Source organism: Mastigoproctus giganteus, chromosome 4 (genome assembly GCF_048544385.1).
Source record: "Mastigoproctus giganteus isolate SK-2022 chromosome 4, ASM4854438v1, whole genome shotgun sequence".
NCBI lineage: Eukaryota > Metazoa > Arthropoda > Arachnida > Uropygi > Thelyphonidae > Mastigoproctus > Mastigoproctus giganteus.
In genome coordinates this window covers 218,011,893-218,030,785 of record NC_143578.1, presented here as the reverse complement: position 1 = coordinate 218,030,785, position 18,893 = coordinate 218,011,893, and the positions used below count along the sequence as shown (strand labels likewise).

At 37.4% G+C, this 18,893-nt stretch overlaps 1 protein-coding gene across 2 annotated transcripts in view; it reads left to right on the top strand.

Annotated features, from left to right (window-relative positions):
• The window catches only part of LOC150087408 (BTB/POZ domain-containing protein KCTD9), a 100,610-nt gene that overhangs the window by 11,640 nt on the left and 70,077 nt on the right, over positions 1-18,893 (top strand). For both annotated transcript variants that reach the window (XM_090372048.1, XM_090372049.1), the window contains exons 3-4: positions 2,896-2,939; positions 12,634-12,760. In XM_090372048.1, coding sequence (XP_090228174.1) covers positions 2,896-2,939; positions 12,634-12,760 — 171 coding nt within the window. The remainder of the gene's footprint in view (positions 1-2,895; positions 2,940-12,633; positions 12,761-18,893) is intronic.

Here is an 18,893-nt window from a genome sequence, read left to right as displayed (position 1 = left end):
TGTAAACATTCTTAATTCCACCATGAATTTGTATGTGTTGAGAGGTGTGAAGATGTTTTTGGAATAATTTGCTCAGCAGCTTGGATTAGTTTGTTTGTTACACATTGTACTGCTGCACTTAATGGTTTTTGTTTGATAGCATCAGTATTCAGTTTTGCTAAAGATTTATACATTTCCCAGTCTGCTTGATTTATTTTCCATCTGGGACTTCTACGTAACTCACATGTGGTTCCTAACGCCATGGTGATGATTATTGTATAGTGATCGCTACTGAGAAGATAACTGTGTACTGACCAATCTAGTATATTGGAAATAACATAGGTGAAACTATGGACAGGTTGATTGCTCTGCTATTTTCTAATGGAAGATGTGTATATGTATATGTGCCATTGTTCAATAAGCTTAGACCATTCTCTTCTATCCACTTTTCAATTTGTCTTCCTCTCTGGTCTGTGGTTGTGTTACCCCACATAGGGCTATGTCCATTAAAGTCACCCAGTATGCAGATGGGAGGAGGTAGCTGCATTACTATATCATCTAAATCATGTTGTAGTAAGTCTTGGTTTGGTGGGGCATAAATTGTTATTACTGTTATAAGGGATCTAGTAGCTATGTGTACTGCAACCACTTCAAGGGTTGTGCATTACAGTATGGGAAGGAATGCAAGAATTTACTAGTATTGCCATGCCACCATGGGTTGTGCCATCTGTTACTCTATCTTTTCATATGCCTTGTAGTTCTTTATTGAGGTAGAGTCTTGAGGTCTGAGATAGGTTTCTTGTAGGCAAAGACACAGTGGGGCATGCTGTTCAATCAGATCATATATGTCATGTGTATCAGTGCGGAATCCTCTGCAGTTCCATTGAATTATATTTTTCATTATTTTGTTTTGGAGAAGGTTTCAGACTGTTTCCAAGAAAGTGCTTTAAACTTTTCAAACTTAGATTTTTCCTTTTGAAAATATGGTTTATCGGTATCCATATCTTCTTCCTCAAAAATCTCTAGTACCGATTCATCTGCTTGATTGCTCACTTCCATTAGTTCAGTTGACTTCTGGCTTATTATATTACATTTTTTTTTAGGAGTTTTTGTTTCTGAATGTTTTGCATTGGGAGGTATGGTAGTAGCGTGTTTGTGAGTTTCTCTTTTTATTTTGGTTGAGATGTTATAAGTAGTGTTCAGGCCCAGTCTGAAATAGACTGCTTTGAAGGAATTGTGAAATGTCTGGGTCTCCATCATACACCTATTTCTTATGACCTGTGCATAACAGGGTCTTTGCTAGGAGTATGGTTCTCTTGATTTCTTGGTATATCACACATTGTTCTACTTTATATTTTTGTATCTGTTTTTCTCTTTTCCAATATTCACAGTTTTTGGAATAGGTGGAATGGTCCCCCTTACAGTTTGGACAGTTCTGATTGGTGTGATCCTGAGATCCACAGTTGGAACAGATAGCAACTCCACGGCATGCCATTTGTGAATGACCATACTTTTGCCATTTAAAGCAGCGGAGAGGATTTGAAATGTATGGCTTGATGTTATAATTTAGATATCCGGCCTTCACCAATGTAGGTGGTTTAAGTGTGTTAAAAGTCAGTATGAGATTTCTGGTTGGAGTAAGTATCCCATCTCTAGTAACTTTAATCCTTCTCACAGCTATGACACCTTGATCTTCCAGCTCATTTTTAATTTCTGCTTCTGAGACACTGATAAGGTCCCATTCAGAAATTACTCCTTTTGATGTGTTTATGCTATTATGGGGAGAGACCATTACTGGGATCCCACCAAAAGTTCTCGTTTGAAGCAGTCTTTCTGCATGTTTTGCATTAGTTATCTCAACTAGAATGTCACCTGATTTCAGTCACTTGACATTTTTAAATGTATCACACTTTCTAGACATTTCTGGGACAAATGGCAACAATTTTCTTAATGGCTGTTCTGATGTTGAACAAAGGACTACAAAAGTAGGCGCATGAAGCAATGTCATGTCCTTTTTTTTGTCTTTTGGTTACATTCGGCTCATTATCCTCATTTTTCGGACTAGTCTAATCTTTGGGATCCGTAGTTGTGATATTTGGGTCATTCATGTTTGCTCCTTTTAGCCCTGGGAGTGAGAGCTTTTCCTTCCAGGTTTCCAGCCCCATCACGGGGAGGCAGGAATGGTGCACCTAGTCACCAAGCGGAAATAGATTAGTAGTTAGTAGGGCTCGGATATAAATAAAAAAAGGTGTCTTTCCTTTCTTAAGAACCTTTGTGTAATACTTTTCAGCAACTATATATGTACAATAGAGAATTTGCTTTAAACTCTAGAAATATGTATCACTATAGAAATCGCAGAGAAATAGTCTGATCACTAGAAATGCTTGGCACTTGGAGCCATTAGAGCTGAGATTGCACAAATCTCATGCTAAAGAAGCTGAAATTCTATTTCTGCTTAGTTCAATAATTTTTTTTCTCCCATTTAACATAGAAGGAGGAAATGATGTGCAGAAGAATTAAGGAATTGTCATTTAAAGCATAGCAGATTAGCAAGAGTCACCTGCAAATTGAGCTGTTCTTCACAGCATTCAGGAGATGGAAAAAACAAGGATGCCATTTTTATTTTTACTATCTTGTAGTGCAGTGAAAAATCTAGTAACCAATTTTCACATGTTTAGTTGATTGTTTTAAGAAAATCTTTAGCCTCCAAACCTCGATTTCACAAATTTTATTCTAGTGTCACTATATAGTAGACAAAGTAATTCATGTATTTTGCATTTATAATATTGTGCATGCTGGTTTAAAGGGCGGAAATATTCTTGATTATTAAAAGCTCCAGAAAATATTCAGAAAAGACTATTAGTTAAGATATCTATTCCAATTGTTTATAAAATAATTTTCTTTAATATATTTTAGAGATGAAGACATTTTGTATGTATCTTCTGGAGAACCATTCATCTGTAAGTTTTTTTTTGACTGTAGCATTTGAAAATTTATTAAAAATAATTTTTAAGTTACAATAGTAATACCAGTAATATTTATTTAATAATCAGATGTATTTATTTGTATTTTTTATGTTAACTTTTCAGGGACATGCTACTTTGTATTTGATTTTTGCAATTGAACAGAACCATTTTAAACTAATTTAAAAAGTATTGCTGGGCCCTGTGTCCCCCCCCCCCCAGTGAGTAAGTGCAGCATGCTTGACCTCCTCGTGGTACAGGCCGGAAGTGGTTGGTTGAGGTTTGGTGTGTCGCCACTCGAAAGACCCGGCAGGGAGGGGTGACTCAATTACGGGTTGTCAGATGGGTAGTCTGCGGGACCCTAGACACAAGGGGAACCAAAGACACGGCTGGGTGGCCAATAAGCTTACCAGTGTAAGGCTACCGGCCGTCCCTATGACCAAGGTCCTTCAACCTTGTCCCTGAACTGCCGGCGATCAAGTGCCGCTGACCCGGAGAGATGTGACCTTAACAGGGCAGCTCCCTCACCAACTGGCTAATGAGCATACGCTATTGGGCGCTATGGGACTACCCTCCATAGCCAGGTGGGAAGGAGCAGCAGTGCGTAGCACATGCTTCTTGATTAGACTGGGGTTCGAACCTGTCACCACCAAATACGGAGGATGCGGAAAGGTCAGGGAATGACCACCGCATATCCCGGAGCAATATGGCCTTAGTTGCTAGTGCTCTTAAAAACCAAATAACAAACAAACAAACAAGCTATGGGGCTACCACCCCCGCAGTGCCGTCAGGATCACTGTACCAATAAGAATAAAGAATTAGAGGATGGCCTCTGTCTGAATGATAGGGACAATCCTGAGACTCCGCAGAGGGCCTCAGCTTCCTCTGTCCTGGATGGTGGTCCTCCCATCAGTGGTCCCAGCAGCGTCGCCCGATGGGTGTGCGCGGTGTGTGAATGAGCTTTCACTACCAAAACCGGGTGGGGCCCACCCATCCATAGCCAATGCTGGGGCCTGTGTGGCACGTGTGAAGGCCAGGTAGTCAGAGGAGGAAGTCCTCTGCCTGGTGCATGCCGAACTGGACCTCCGTGCTGCACGCCCTAGCAATCTCAACGTTTGACTCCAAAGCATTTTCCCTCACCGGACGCTGGAGGTCATCAAAGGCCGAAGAAAGCAGAAGGCATATGGGGAATTGCTACAAACACTGGGGTCGAACCCAGCAACCAGTTCTAGAAATTCTTCCTCCGTTCCTGAAGCACAGTCTGATCTTCCAAACCTCAAATCAACAAAGTTGGCGTTGGCCTCCAAGAGCTCAACTTCGGCCTCTACCAACAAATCCAGAAAGTTCGTTCGTCTTCTTCATGCTCTGTATCCTCCTTCTCCACCTGAAGAACAACCTTCTTCCAACTCTTATGCTAATTCCAGTAACAACTCTGTGTCTATCGACAGTCTCCTTCGAGAACTGTCGCCTCCACGGACCAGTCTCCCGTACAGCCCCAGACCAGCACACCTTCCAAAATCCAGCCTAACCTGTCCATTAGCTCCAGCTCTTCCTGTATCTCCATCATGCAGGACTTTCTCTTTCCAGATCGCTCTTTTTCCTGGAACGAGGTTACATTGACCTCGCTTCTTCTCACTCTGAATCTGACCTCCCTTGTACAAACAATAATTTCCCCGACTCTCTGTTTAATGGGCTTATTGGGCCTCCCCCAGTAAGAAACCCCCACCACAACCTTCACGTTCCCCAAGAGGGTCCCCAAAGCCGCCTTGGCCAGTCAAGGCCCGGAACCTGAAACATCCAGAGTCCAGGTCACTCATCCTCAGACGCCTCCAATAAGTCAACCTTCTTCAACCGACCAGTTCCCGCTGCAACCACCTAGCCAGCCACCTCATGACAGCTTTAAAGATGCACTTCTCACAGCCATGACAGAATCTGCATCAGCTCCTCCACTCAACAGCCACGGTCATTGCCACCTTAAAGAACTCATCTCCTCTGCCCTCCTAACTGAATCCCAAAGAAACTTAAAACCACTCTTCCTGGCATCTCTAGACCTGAAGAAAGCCTTCGACCAAGTGTCCTTCCCAGCAGTCCTTTCCACACTCCAAGCAAAAGGCTTCCCAACTAGCTTCCTCGAGTACATCTCTTTCCTGCAGCAGAACGCATGTACTGATCTCCGCTTCCAGGGGCAGCACGCCCACATTAATCCTTCTGGGATAAGAATGAAAAATCAACTACAGCATCAGAAAACAAAATTTATTCACAAAAAAAAAAAAAAATTATTTACAAATACATAAAGAAAAGTGTATTACAAGACTTACAAAAATAATATTGTTTACTAGTAATATTTCTTGAAACATTCTTCTACACAAAAAGTAGGCTTTTCTTGGCACACTGGACAATAATAGCATGTTTCTTGGCATTTTTAATTTTTGGTACATACTTGACAAGGCTTAGTCGGGCATGCTTTTTTTCAGTTGGTGGTATAGCTTCTAAATAATGAATGTCGCATTCAGACCTAATCTTCTTTGAAATGTTTAGAATTTTTTCTCCAATCAAAGATTCAATGAATGTTTCTCTGAATTTTAGAGATTTTATAGTGGAACCTGTAACTTGACGGAAAAGGATGTATGCATTATGTATATATATTTTTAAAATTATGTAATGCAATTTTTTTCGGCCATCTTATGGTTTTTCTTAACACTGAATAATACGAGAGCATTTGATCCAATCGATCTATGCCGGACATTCCGCTATTGTAATCTCGAATTATGTTGGGTTTTATCAAAATTTTTCCATTCCGGTTACATACCTCGATCATTTGAACAACGTGTTTGTTAGAAATAGTGAGAACTTCCCTTTTATCCCTTCACTTACAAACTACAACAGGGCCATTTCGTTGCCATGCAACTTCTCCTTTCTTCAATTTTCGCATCACCAGATCTTTTGGATTTTCTTTTCTGTTGGTGTGTAATGTGTTCCACATACATAAGTTTTTCGAGCAGACAACAATTTCGTCAGAGCAACAGAATTATAAAAGTTGTCCATATACACTACATATCCCTTGTCTGAGTACTCCTCAAGCAAGTATAGAACAACTTCAGCAGTATGACCTATGTTTTGTTCAGTTTCTTCTAATTTACCTGAATAAATTTTTATTTTCATAACAAGGCCGTTGAACCTGCACGGTTCGTAAAGTTTGATTCCATATTTGTGCTTTTTATTTTTATGTACTGGCAGAAATTCAGTCTCCCATGCCACAACATCATCGACTCGTCAATACAGATGTTTTTATTCGGTATGTAATTAATTCGCATAATATTATTGAAATGATTCAAAATCAGTCTTGCCTTGTATAGCCTGTTATCAGATTGTAATGAGTTATCTGTGAAGTGAAAATATCGTAATATCAACTGGAATCTATTTCAACTCATAAATGATTGCCAAAACATAACATTGTAGAATGCACTTGTACTCCAGTAATGCTCTATTGAAGGAAAAGAACAAGGACCCATTTGTAGTAAAAGTCAGAAACACTTTCATTTCTGAGATATCAGTGTCCTTCCATTTTGATGACCTGGCATATTTTTACGATTGTCCAGATTTTTCAGTTTCTTGACTAGCGTATAAATTAGTTTGTTCCACTAATAATGTTAGAAATTCTTCCGAAAAATATAGATCTACCAATTTTTGTACACTAAGTTCTGTTGTGTCCATTTTAAAACCAACGTTCTCTTCAAAAATAAATTGTGGAGGATCTTGTACTATTTCATTCCACAAATTATTATCATTATTTGACGTACTTGCCTGCAGAGAAGTAGGATTATTTTCAGGCTGGGAGCTGGTTTCGCCTTCGCTATCCTCACTTGAATCGTTAGAAGGTTCATAAGTTTTACTGTCGGAACCAGAACCGTATGGCTCATCAAAAATCTCTTCAAATTCCGAGTCACTCATATTAGCATACAGCTCAAGCTCTTCTTCAGTCAGTGGTCTCTTCTTATCCATGTTTTAGGTTCTTTTGTTTTTTTTTTTTAGAAACACATAACAAATTAATAAAACAGGTCTACGTGCTCTGGATTCATAATGCGAAAATTTATTTTTATTTTGTTACACAGAGCATTAATAAACTACAATAAATAAATTAGCTTTCGGCTGGGTGGCAGCCTTCATCGGATTAAAATACTGAATGGCAGTTGGAATAGAGATGCACTGCCAGGATGGTGCGTGAGGCACGTGGTTAATTGTTTGTTGATGTTTATGGCTGTGACGTATGGTGGTGACGTGGCCAGCGTTTGTCTATGGATAGAATTACTGACTCTGTGATGGGGTTAACTTGACAACCACTGTTCCTGTTCAAAGCGGTGTCCGAGCATTTTATATTTAGCGATTCCAACCAGGTACGCCTCAGGTGATGGTGGGACCTGTCCACAACCACGACATCGCGGTGTGGGTCGATGTCGTGGTGAGTTGTCCAGACATGCTCGGCGATAGCTGAGTGTTCTACATCGGCCAAACGGATCGCCCTTTTATGTTCTGAGAGACGTTTCTCGAGTCGACGTCCAGTCTCTCCAAAGTAGCAGCTCGTGCAGTCACGGCAAGAGATGCGATAGACCAAACCACTCTGTAGAAGGGTGGGGACAGGTGTTTTTATGTTGGAAAGGAGAGAACGCAGTTTCTTGCCTGGGAGTTGGATGCACTTTATCCCATGCGATCTTAGGATTCTACCGATCTGCTGTGACAGGTTGGGGTAGTATGGGATGAATGCCCTCGTGGATGACTCGTTGCTGTTGGTCGTCACGTTGTCGCGTGCTTGTAGATCACACCTGTCAAGGACGTCGATGGGTTAGCCACACCTCGTAAGGTCTACTTTGACTCTGGTGATCTCTTTGCGTCTTTCATCTGCGGAGCTGGAGTGTGTCCAGGCGCGAGTTAGCAAGGTTCGGGCAGTTGAGAGGAGGTGGCCCCGTGCGTGTGCTGACTGGAAGTTGGTAAATTGGCCAGCACACATAGGCTTACGATAAACTGTCGTCTTCAAGCATGTGTCTTCGCGGCGGACAAGTGTATCTAGGTATGGTATAGAGTTGTTCGACTCCAGCTCAATCGCGAATTTTATGAAGGGCGATAGTGAGTTGAGGTGGGTTAGGAGTCGCTGACCTGAGTCTCTAGGGATGACTATGAACACATCATCTACATAGCGACACCAAAAGGCGATGTGATCTGGTGCGTGCGTAAACGCACGTCCCTCTAACTCCTCCATCACGATGTTTGCTGTGACCGAGCTGACAGGGGAACCCATGGCTGTGCCTCCTCTAGTTGGCAAGACCACCTACACCGTCTCCAACAGTGTTGAGTTCATAGAAAGGATCCGCACTATATCCATCTCGCAAGATCAAGTCATGGCATCGTTCGATGTCGTATCACTCTTTACCTCCATCCCAGTGGAACTTGCCATCTCTTGTGCAAAACAACTCTTAGATAATGATGGAACCCTTAGCGGCAGAACTAGACTGACGCCTGATGACATTTCCGCCGCCCTCAGACTGTGCTTAACAGGGGGTGCAATCATGTTTAATGACTCGATCTACCAGCAGATACATGGCACAGCCATGGGTTCCCCTGTCAGCTCGGTCACAGCAAACATCGTGATGGAGGAGTTAGAGGGACGTGCGTTTACACACGCACCGATCACATCGCCTTTTGGTGTCGCTATGTAGACGATGTGTTCGTAGTCATCCCTAGAGACTCAGGTCAGCGACTCCTAACCCACCTCAACTCACTATCGCCCTTCATAAAATTCGCGATTGAGCTGGAGTCGAACAACTCTATACCATACCTAGATACACTTGTCCGCCGCGAAGACACATGCTTGAAGACGACAGTTTATCGTAAGCCTATGTGTGCTGGCCAATTTACCAACTTCCAGTCAGCACACGCACGGGGCCACCTCCTCTCAACTGCCTGAACCTTGCTAACTCGCGCCTGGACACACTCCAGCTCCGCAGATGAAAGACGCAAAGAGATCACCAGAGTCAAAGTAGACCTTACGAGGTGTGGCTACCCCATCGACGTCCTTGACAGGTGTGATCTACAAGCACGCGACAACGTGACGACCAACAGCAACGCCAACAGTGACGAGTCACCCACGAGGGCATTCATCCCATACTACCCCAACCTGTCACAGCAGATCGGTAGAATCCTAAGATCGCATGGGATAAAGTGCATCCAACTCCCAGGCAAGAAACTGCGTTCTCTCCTTTCCAACATAAAAACACCTGTCCCCACCCTTCTACAGAGTGGTTTGGTCTATCGCATCTCTTGCCGTGACTGCACGAGCTGCTACTTTGGAGAGACTGGACGTCGACTCGAGAAACGTCTCTCAGAACATAAAAGGGCGATCCGTTTGGCCGATGTAGAACACTCAGCTATCGCCGAGCATGTCTGGACAACCCACCACGACATCGACCCACACCACGATGTCGTGGTTGTGGACAGGTTCCACCATCACCTGAGGCATACCTGGTTGGAATCGCTAAATATAAAATGCTCGGACACCGCTTTGAACAGGAACAGTGGTTGTCAAGTTAACCCCATCACAGAGTCAGTAATTCTATCCATAGACAAACGCTGGCCACGTCACCACCATATGTCACAGCCACAAACATCAACAAACAATTAACCACGTGCCTCACGCACCATCCTGGCAGTGCATCTCTATTCCAACTGCCATTCAGTATTTTAATCCGATGAAGGCTGCCACCCAGCCGAAAGCTAATTTATTTATTGTAGTTTATTAATGCTCTGTGTAACAAAATAAAAATAAATTTTCGCATAACAAATTAGTAAATACAACGTACATACACGGAACAGTCTATGTCACTACTAGGGATTTACACACAGCGCTGACTCATATACGGCGAATTCTACAGGTAACAATACATCTCGAGTTAACTTGTAGTTGGCTGCTGCGAGGAATTTTCTATTACACACAGCATCTACGAGATAATTCGAGAAGCTTTTTTTTTAATCAACAATAAGTTTTTTTTTTTTTTTTTTTTAAGAGTTTTGGTGATGAATATATATTATAATTTGGGTTTTGAATAATTTAACATGCCTAACTCAGATTGGCGTCGGAGACCTGTTCACCCAAATAAGCCATAGCAGTCAACGTGTTAATTTTATGCAGGATTTGCTTGATGAAAAATTTTGATATAGATATTTAATATTTTAAAATGACCATTCAGAAATAGAGAAACGTAATGATAATACAAGTTACTCATTGTACAAAAATGAACCATGCTGATGACTAAAAAGGAATTTCAGCTATTGACGACTGTAAATATTGAAACATTAAACCAAACACAGAAAAAAATGAGATATCAACAGATGTCCTGCATTGGTACCCACATACAGAGTTTCTGTAATCTCCATATTACAAATTATTATGAATAGAGCATGATAAGGTGAGCTTTACAATGCATTAAACTGTTTAACAGCAGGTCTTTTTTGTTATATTTTATTTAGATTTGAAATTGTAAAGAAACTTTATGGACACAGCATTATAATTAGTGATAACACAGGCTTATAGTACTTTTGGGATCAAGTATATATGTGTTTTTTATCCTTTAGTATAAAGGACATATATACCTAGTTAAAATTTGTGTAGTATTTTAGTAGTATATTGAGTTTAAAAAAATGGCATCCATTTTTCCTCATCACATACTGATTTTTTTATTATTTTTTTCAAAATGTATTCTTTTTATGTTTTGAAAATAAAGTATCCAAAAATGATAATGCACGTTTCATTTTTACAGGGTTTTTGACCACTTCATTTTTCTAGTATGATCATGAACAGTGGATGTTCACTGTTTGTGATCATAATAGAAAAATCAGGTGGTTAACAACCTTGTAAAAATGAAAAATGCATTACCATTTTTGCATACTTTATTCAAAAACATAAAAAGAATACATTTTTCTAGTATGATCATGAATAATTGGAGAAGAATAAGAGAAGTTTACCTCAATATGATATGTAGAACACTTCCGTGCGATGATTAAAAAGACTAAAAGATTAACGCCAAGTGATTACAGTAAAAAATCAATTGAAAACAATTCAAAAATTAATTAAAGTTTAACATAAATTTTGGAAAACGATATTTCTTCCTTTGCATTAATCTTTTATTCGTTTTAATTTCTGGAGAGTATCATACAGAAGTGTTCTAATTGAGGGTAAATATTAAGGTAAATTATATATATGTATCATATTAAGGTAAACTTCTCTTATTCTTCTACAAATATTGATATCAACGTATAATGTATTGAGCATCTAGCTCTGTTATATACTATGAAGATTATGAATAGTGAACCTTCCAAAAGTGTTGAGCATGTATAGCACAAGAGGGTGTTAAAATATAAAGTGGATGGCAGTCTTGCTAGGAAGCATTATTCTCTCTACTGTTTCTGTTTTAGTTAATGCAGGACAATTCAAGTCAGACTGTGTATAAATGTATGGTGACCTGAACTAAAGGCTGTATAAAAACTAGAAGCTATATAAGTAAACCTGATACCTTTTCTGCATTTTTAGTAATTTTGTTATTAAAAATAAAACAACAACAACAGAAGAACATTACAGAATTTGTTAAAAAAGGGCATGTTGTGCATATTTTGAGATGAAGCTTAGCAACCATTTTTTTTTTTGATAACTCATGATATACGAGATAAAGACTGTACTAACTGGTGCACTATCACCGACAAAGCTGATCAACTAAGTCTAAAATTTATTAGAAAATTTTAAATGCCATTTAAAATTTTCTAATAAATGTTAAGTTTCTTTCAACTGTATTTCAGAATTTAAAGGAGCTGTTGTTCATACTGGGAACTCTTATGTCAAGAGATCTGAATAATATTCTTGCACATTCAGGTATATATCAAAAATTAAAAAAAAAAAAAAAAAAAAAACATGTTTTGTGAATGGTTTCCTTTGAAAATGGCTACATTAATGATATTTAAAGTTTTTGAGGGATGCTTTAAAAAGACATTTGCTATCTTGAGAAAAATTTGTTAAACATTGTACTTTAAATTTTCACTTTACAAGATAATAGATAATATGATGATAATATTTAGGAATAAAATGTTCAATTAAAAGTATTTCACAAGAGTTAATTATCAGAATTTAGTTAAAAGGCAAAAAAAAACAAACAACACTGTAAATCTTGAAAATGAATGCTCTTTTGTAATATGCAACAGAAAGGCAGGACAGATCCCATTAGACAAAATTAATGGTGAAATAAAGCATTGGTACTTTCTCTAGATAATCTGGGCTGAGCAGAAAGTAGTGGCCATATGAACGTATACAAAGGAAACAGCTAGCATTTAAGAAAGTCTTTCGATTATTTAGAAGAGAGGAATGTGCCTTGGATAATAACATTTTTTTCTTATGCCAGTATGAAGAATTGAATGGTGGAAGATTTGTTATTTAAATGTTAAATCAGCCTTCCTGAATCCAAAGAAAAGTGATAAATTTTAGAAAATGAATCAGAAATGCAGAAATGTGCAAATATAAATAATAAATTATATGAATAAAAGTTCATTAAATATGACACTCCATACTTAGCTCTTAATAATTATGTTAAAAGTTCTTTTTGTTAATGACTTAGTTAAAATGCTCTTAATGATTTTGTATTTTTCTAATGCTCAGGCATTCAACAAAACAGTAGCCAATGTAAATCATCTGTTACTGAGGCATCCAGCATTCCAACAGCACTCACAAATAGTTCAGAATGGATATTGCTTAATGTTGGAGGAAAATACTTTGCCACCACAAGGTATATTTGTAATATGAATAATTATTTACAAATCAGTATATTAGATTAAAAATTGCCATCACATGTTTCTAAATATTAATATACTCTTATTTTTGACTGATTGCCAAACATCATAGCAAAATTATAGTCAAAATTCAAATCAAAATTTCAAAAAAATCATTAACCAAATTTGAAAAAAAAAAAATATTTTTTTTATGCAATGATATCCTCTTCATTTATTTTATATCATTTGATTCAGTTTTATTACCTAATGGATCTGAATTCCAGAGTTTTTTCCTTTCAGTTTTGGCTTTTGTAAGCCCAAATCAACTGAGGTTAAGAGGTTAAGAGGTGTGATCTCCTTTTGAATTTTCAAAGCTTTTTTTCATGCTGCCATCTATTATGTATCTACAGTTAGTTGGAAACACAGATAAGATATAGCAGCACAAACCAAAAAAATTTCAAGACAATTTATACATTAACAAATATGCTATTTGAAGTGACCTTCAAAATTTAGATATTAGCATTAGTTGAGGCATATGATGCAAGGAAGCAAGCTTATAGAGCATCAGCCAAAAAAAAAAAAAAAAAAAAACCCTCCCCATTTCACCCATCCGATCACTCCAAATGTTTGTCTAGTTCAGCCTTAAATTTATTTAAGCTATCAACTTCCACAACAACAATGGAAGTCTGTTCCAGCAATCAACTACCCACTGGCTAAAGGCAAAGTTCTGTACATCTATTCAATTTTGAAGAATATAGCCATGTATATATTTTTGAATCCCCATTGATAATTACATTTAAAATAGTTTCCATAGAACGAAGAAAATTTCCATAACAAAAGTATTATGAAAGACTTAACTGGGAATGCATTATTTGCACCTCCAGCCTTCAGGCAATTAGTGCTGCTACTAAGCAAAAATTAAGAGTCAAAGGGATTAAACTATTCTGCAACTTAGTGGTAGTCATTAAAACCTATTCAACTGCCTCTCCCATATACCCATAAGTTCCGCTGATAATCTGATTGGTTAACGTTTACCAGTATTAACATGGCAGGCATATAATTCATTTGAAATAAATACAGTACTTGAAATTACAGACTTATGTTAATTTGCTTATTATCAGGATCCGTGTTTCATATTTATATTTTGCAGGATAATACTCCAGAACATGGGTACAACCCCGTACTTCAGCGAGAAAGAAGGCAGTGATAGGACGTGAAGCACCTCCCACTCATGTTGTCCCCACTCTCCTCCTCACCTGCATGTTACTGGGGAATGACACATGACATCACAATATGGTGGAGCTGAAATGAAGAAAAAGAAACGGCATTTTTTTTTTTTAAACAGCTAACAAAAATTAACCCCACATACAACCACTGATTCTTCTCACTCGTACATTACTAGATGATTTCACGTGCATTAACAATGAGAAATGCTTCTTTTTTTGTTGTTGTTGTTTTGGGGGCTGCTGCCCCCACACCCCCATGGATATAAAGAGAATCTGATACTAACAACTCATATGATTACTGCAAAAAAACATCAAATTGTCAAGAAACAACTTGAAAACAAAAAAAAAAACTCATCTCATCAGTTCACCCACGCCGGCTGGTACATTTCATCAAACATCCACACTGAAAACACTTAATTCCGAAACTATCAAATTCACACTCAAACATCATTCAGTTACAGTCTTACCTCCATCCTTTTGCAAATTTTTTTTTTTTTTTTGGTAGTTGTTGGCACATCGGCTTCTGTGGCCATAATGCACCTCCCAAGATTTTTGCAGTACTTTGATCCAAGCCCTAGGCGGGAATCGAACCCGCGACCTTTGGGTTGCCAGGCAGGCACTTTACCCACCCGGCTAGCCCGGCCGGCCCTTTTGCAAATGTAATAACAATAACACACAATAAATGCAATAACAACAACACAATAAAATGATAATTTCACATTTCCTGCTAAAGTCAGAAGCGAATTTGCATAAAATCAACAATCAGAAACACAAAATGAGGTAAATTGCACATTCCCAATATCCAGCCAGTCATAGAACTCGACCAGGCAATTACTCCATTCTTTGGCCACGCCCGCAACAGAGATACCCATGTTCTGGAGTTCAGCCAGAATAATATATGATACTATTTTTAGCAAGGCAATGTATAGCATTCAGGGGATCTTCAAATGATTTATATGAAAATGATGATGGTAACTTTTTAAAATTTACTGAAACAATTGCTAAATTTGATTCAGTTATGGCAGAACATATTTGCCATATTCAGAAACCTGAATTGAAAATTATTGTGCATTATTTGGGTGATCAAAAACAAGATGAAATTATTGAAATAATTTCACAAAATATTATAGATAAAATACTAGAAATGACTAGAGAAGCTAAATATTTTGCTATAATCACTGAAGATGAAAATAAAGATATGGATACAAGGAATCATACTAAATCAATATCCTTAAAAATAACATCGTATAAGTTTCTTTCTTCACTTATGATTTGGCATGATATTTTAAATAAAATGAATCCTGCAAGTAAATCATCATCAGCCATTTTCAATCCACTGCAGGATGAAGACCTCTCCAGCAACTTTCAAGTTCCTTCTGTTTTGTGCAATGGCCATCCATTTACTACCCGCAAACTCATGAATTTCATCTGTCCATCTCCATTGTTGTCTTCCAGGTTTTCTCTTAGCTCCTCTTGGGTACCATTCTGTTATTTTCTTCCGTCATCATGTCTTCAAGCTATGTGTCCTGCTCGAGGCCATTTTAGTTCTTTAGTTTTGATAAGAATGTCCTTTACTTGAGTTTAATCCATGTGTTTCTCTTCTTATCTAACAGTCTGATTCCCAATATAATTCATTCCATTCTTCGCTGCGTAGTTCTCAGCTTCTCTTCCATTCTTTTGGTGAGTGCCCAAGTTTCACTTCCATAAGTCATGGTGGGAAGTATACATTGGTTCATTATTTTACGTTTCAGACAAATTGGGATATTGCTCCTCAGTTTGTGATTATATTTCCTGAATGCTATCCATCCAAAATTTATTCTTCTCTTGACTTCCATCCATTTATCATTATTACAGCTAATGACTTGTCCCAGATAAGTATATGACTCCACCTTTTCAATTAACCCCAGGGGCTCACATCTGGTGAGTATGGGCTTGGCACACCCAAGGTCCTGAGCTGGATGTCATCATTCTTCTCTTTCTTGGCGATTCCCTTTTACTTCTGACTCTCTCTCTCTCTCTCTCTCTCTCTCTCTCTCTCTCTCTCTCTCTCTCTCTCTCTCTCTCTCTCTCTCTCTCTCGCCTAGTACAGCATAAGCCTCAGGCTTCCCTGTACTATATGGCTAATAATAATAATAATAATTACTGCTCAGATTTTTCTCTAATTCTTTGGGAATATTTTGGCTTATGATCACAATGTCATCTACAAATCGTAAATGGTTTAGATACTCTCCATTCACATTGACTCCTATCTGCAACCAGTCTAATCTTCTGAAAGCTTCCTCAAGGGCAGCAGTAAACGACTTTGGAGATATTGTGTCTCCTTGTTGAACTCCTTTCTCAATTTTAAATTTATTACTGTCTTTGTCTAGTCTAATAAAAGAGGTAGCATTCTCATATATTTTCTTCAAAATCATAATATATATGGGGTATCTATGCCTTGTCTTTCCAGTGCCCGAAACATTGCCTTATGCTGTATGGAGTCAAATGTCTTTTCATAATCCACAAATGCCAGGCATAATGGTGTTTTATATTCATTTCCTTTTTCCATTAACTGTGACATTGCGTGAAGGTGATCCATAGTTGAGAATCCTGTCTTAAAGCCAGCTTGCTCTTTAGGTTGATTCTCATCAAGTATTCTTTCTAATCTGTTAGTAATGACCCTTGTGAACAGCTTGTAGATGTGAAATAACAAGCTAATTGTTCTATAATTTCCAATTTCTGATTTATCTCCTTTCTTATGCAGCAAAACTATGATTGCATTATTCCACTCTTTAGGCACGACACCTTTTCTAATGCATTTTTGTGAAGAGTCTTGCCAGTTTTTGTGCCATGTCTCTTCCTCCCAATTTTAACAACTCTACAGTAACTTCATCTTTCCCCGGGACTTTCTGATTCTTCATTTTCTGCAACGCACGTTCTACCTCATCAGGAAGATTATCAGGTATGTTGTATGTGTTACTAATTTGCGATCCATCTTCACCACTGCTGGCATCATTCCCTCACTCCTTGTATAACTCTTTATAGTAGTCTTCTGTTATTTGAATTATGCCTTCTCTGCTATTTATAAGTTCACTATTCTTCAGTTTCAGTATCATTTATCTTTCTGTATTACTGCTCATGGCTGCTGATTTAAATCCTTTGTTTTCCTTTAATGCTTGTTCTACTTTTCTTGTGTTAAATTTTCTTATGTCCTCTCTGAATCTCTTTCTAATGGCTTTGCATAACTCAGTATACTCAATTTTCTCCTTGTCAGTGTTTTTCTTGCTCTTCATTTGTCGTCTTCGGTTCATCATAACAAGTGTTTCTTGACTAATTTTTTTGTCTTTGGATTTCTTTTTACCTATAGGTTTCTTGGGCTTTATCACTTTCAGAAAGTTGTAATATTCCTCATCGATATCTTGGTCCTGAACAGTCTGCAGAAACTCAAACTTATTCTTAAGTTCCAGTATATACTGCTTTTTCTCCTCTTCTGTTATCTCAAAGATCTTTGTGTTATTTACTCAAGTCAGTTTTTTCCTTTCTTTTCTTACATCTATATCAAGTGCACATCTTACCATTCTGTGATCACTTCTAACATTTACCTTGTTCAGGACAGTAACATCATTCACAATATATCTTCTATTAGTGAGGGTGAAGTCGATGAATAAAATGCTCCAAAAAAAAAGAAAAAATGGATTCTGATATACATGAAGCTCTTGAATGTCTACAAAATATCACGGAATATTTTAAAGAAAATAGAACAGAGGAAGCATTCCAAAAAATTCTTGATTTGGCTAATAATATGTCTACTATCATTGCCATTAAAGCTTTGTTTCCAGAAGTAAGCACTGTGAGGTAAAGATTGCAAAAATTCAGTCATTTCGATTATGAAAGCAGAAATGAAGCTATTCAGAATCTGCAACAAAATTTCAAAATTAATTTTTTCTTTCAAATTATGGACACAACAATTTTCTCATTAACTGAAAGATTTACAAATATGAAAGAACATGTAGAAATATTTAAAATGTTTTATATTTTGGAATTAAAAAATGATCAGATGACAATTTATTAAATCATTGCAAAGATTTACATATTAAGTTAAGTGACATTGATTGTATTGAGTCCGATATTGGCGGTTTAGCATTATCTGAAGAACTTAAAGAGTACTTCAAATTTATATTAAAGGCAATATTACTCCATTTGAAGTTTTACAATATATTTTTAAAAACGATTTTACAGATACTTTTCCAAATGTAGCAGTTGCATTAAGAATTTTTCTAACTTTACCAGTTTCAGTATCCTCAGGTGAATGGAGTTTTTCAAACTTAAAATTAATCACAAATTATTTACGATCGACAGCGTCACAATAAAGAATCTCTAATTTGGCAATAATTTCAATAGAAAATGATCTTTTGGAACAAATATATGAAATAAATTAAAATAAACAAAATAAAATAAATTTATTTTAAATAAATGAAATAAATTTGAACATCTTAAAGCAAGGAAACATAAATTTGTATAATTTTCCTTTTATTTTATTATTGCAGGTACAATTACTGTGATTTAGAATTTAAAGTTTATTTCCAGAATTTCACAATGCTTTTTTTTTATATTTTTGTTTGTTGTTTTATTATATTATATGTGAGATATGTTTTCTTTTCTTTTTCAATAAATTAATAATTATTTACGCCTTATTTTATATTTTAATCCAAATATTTTGGGGCTGCAAATTTGATTTCGCTTACTGGTGGCACATAGGGTCACAGCAGCCCTGGCAGTAACTTGCCCTTAATGCCACACTGCTCCAGTTTGTACAGCAGTTTTTTATGTGCAGCAGTATCAAAGTCCTTCCTGGAATCCAAGTATATGATGTCAAAATTATTTTTTGCATCCAGTTCCTTGGTCACTGCATCATGATAACCTATCAGATTGTTAGACAAGATTG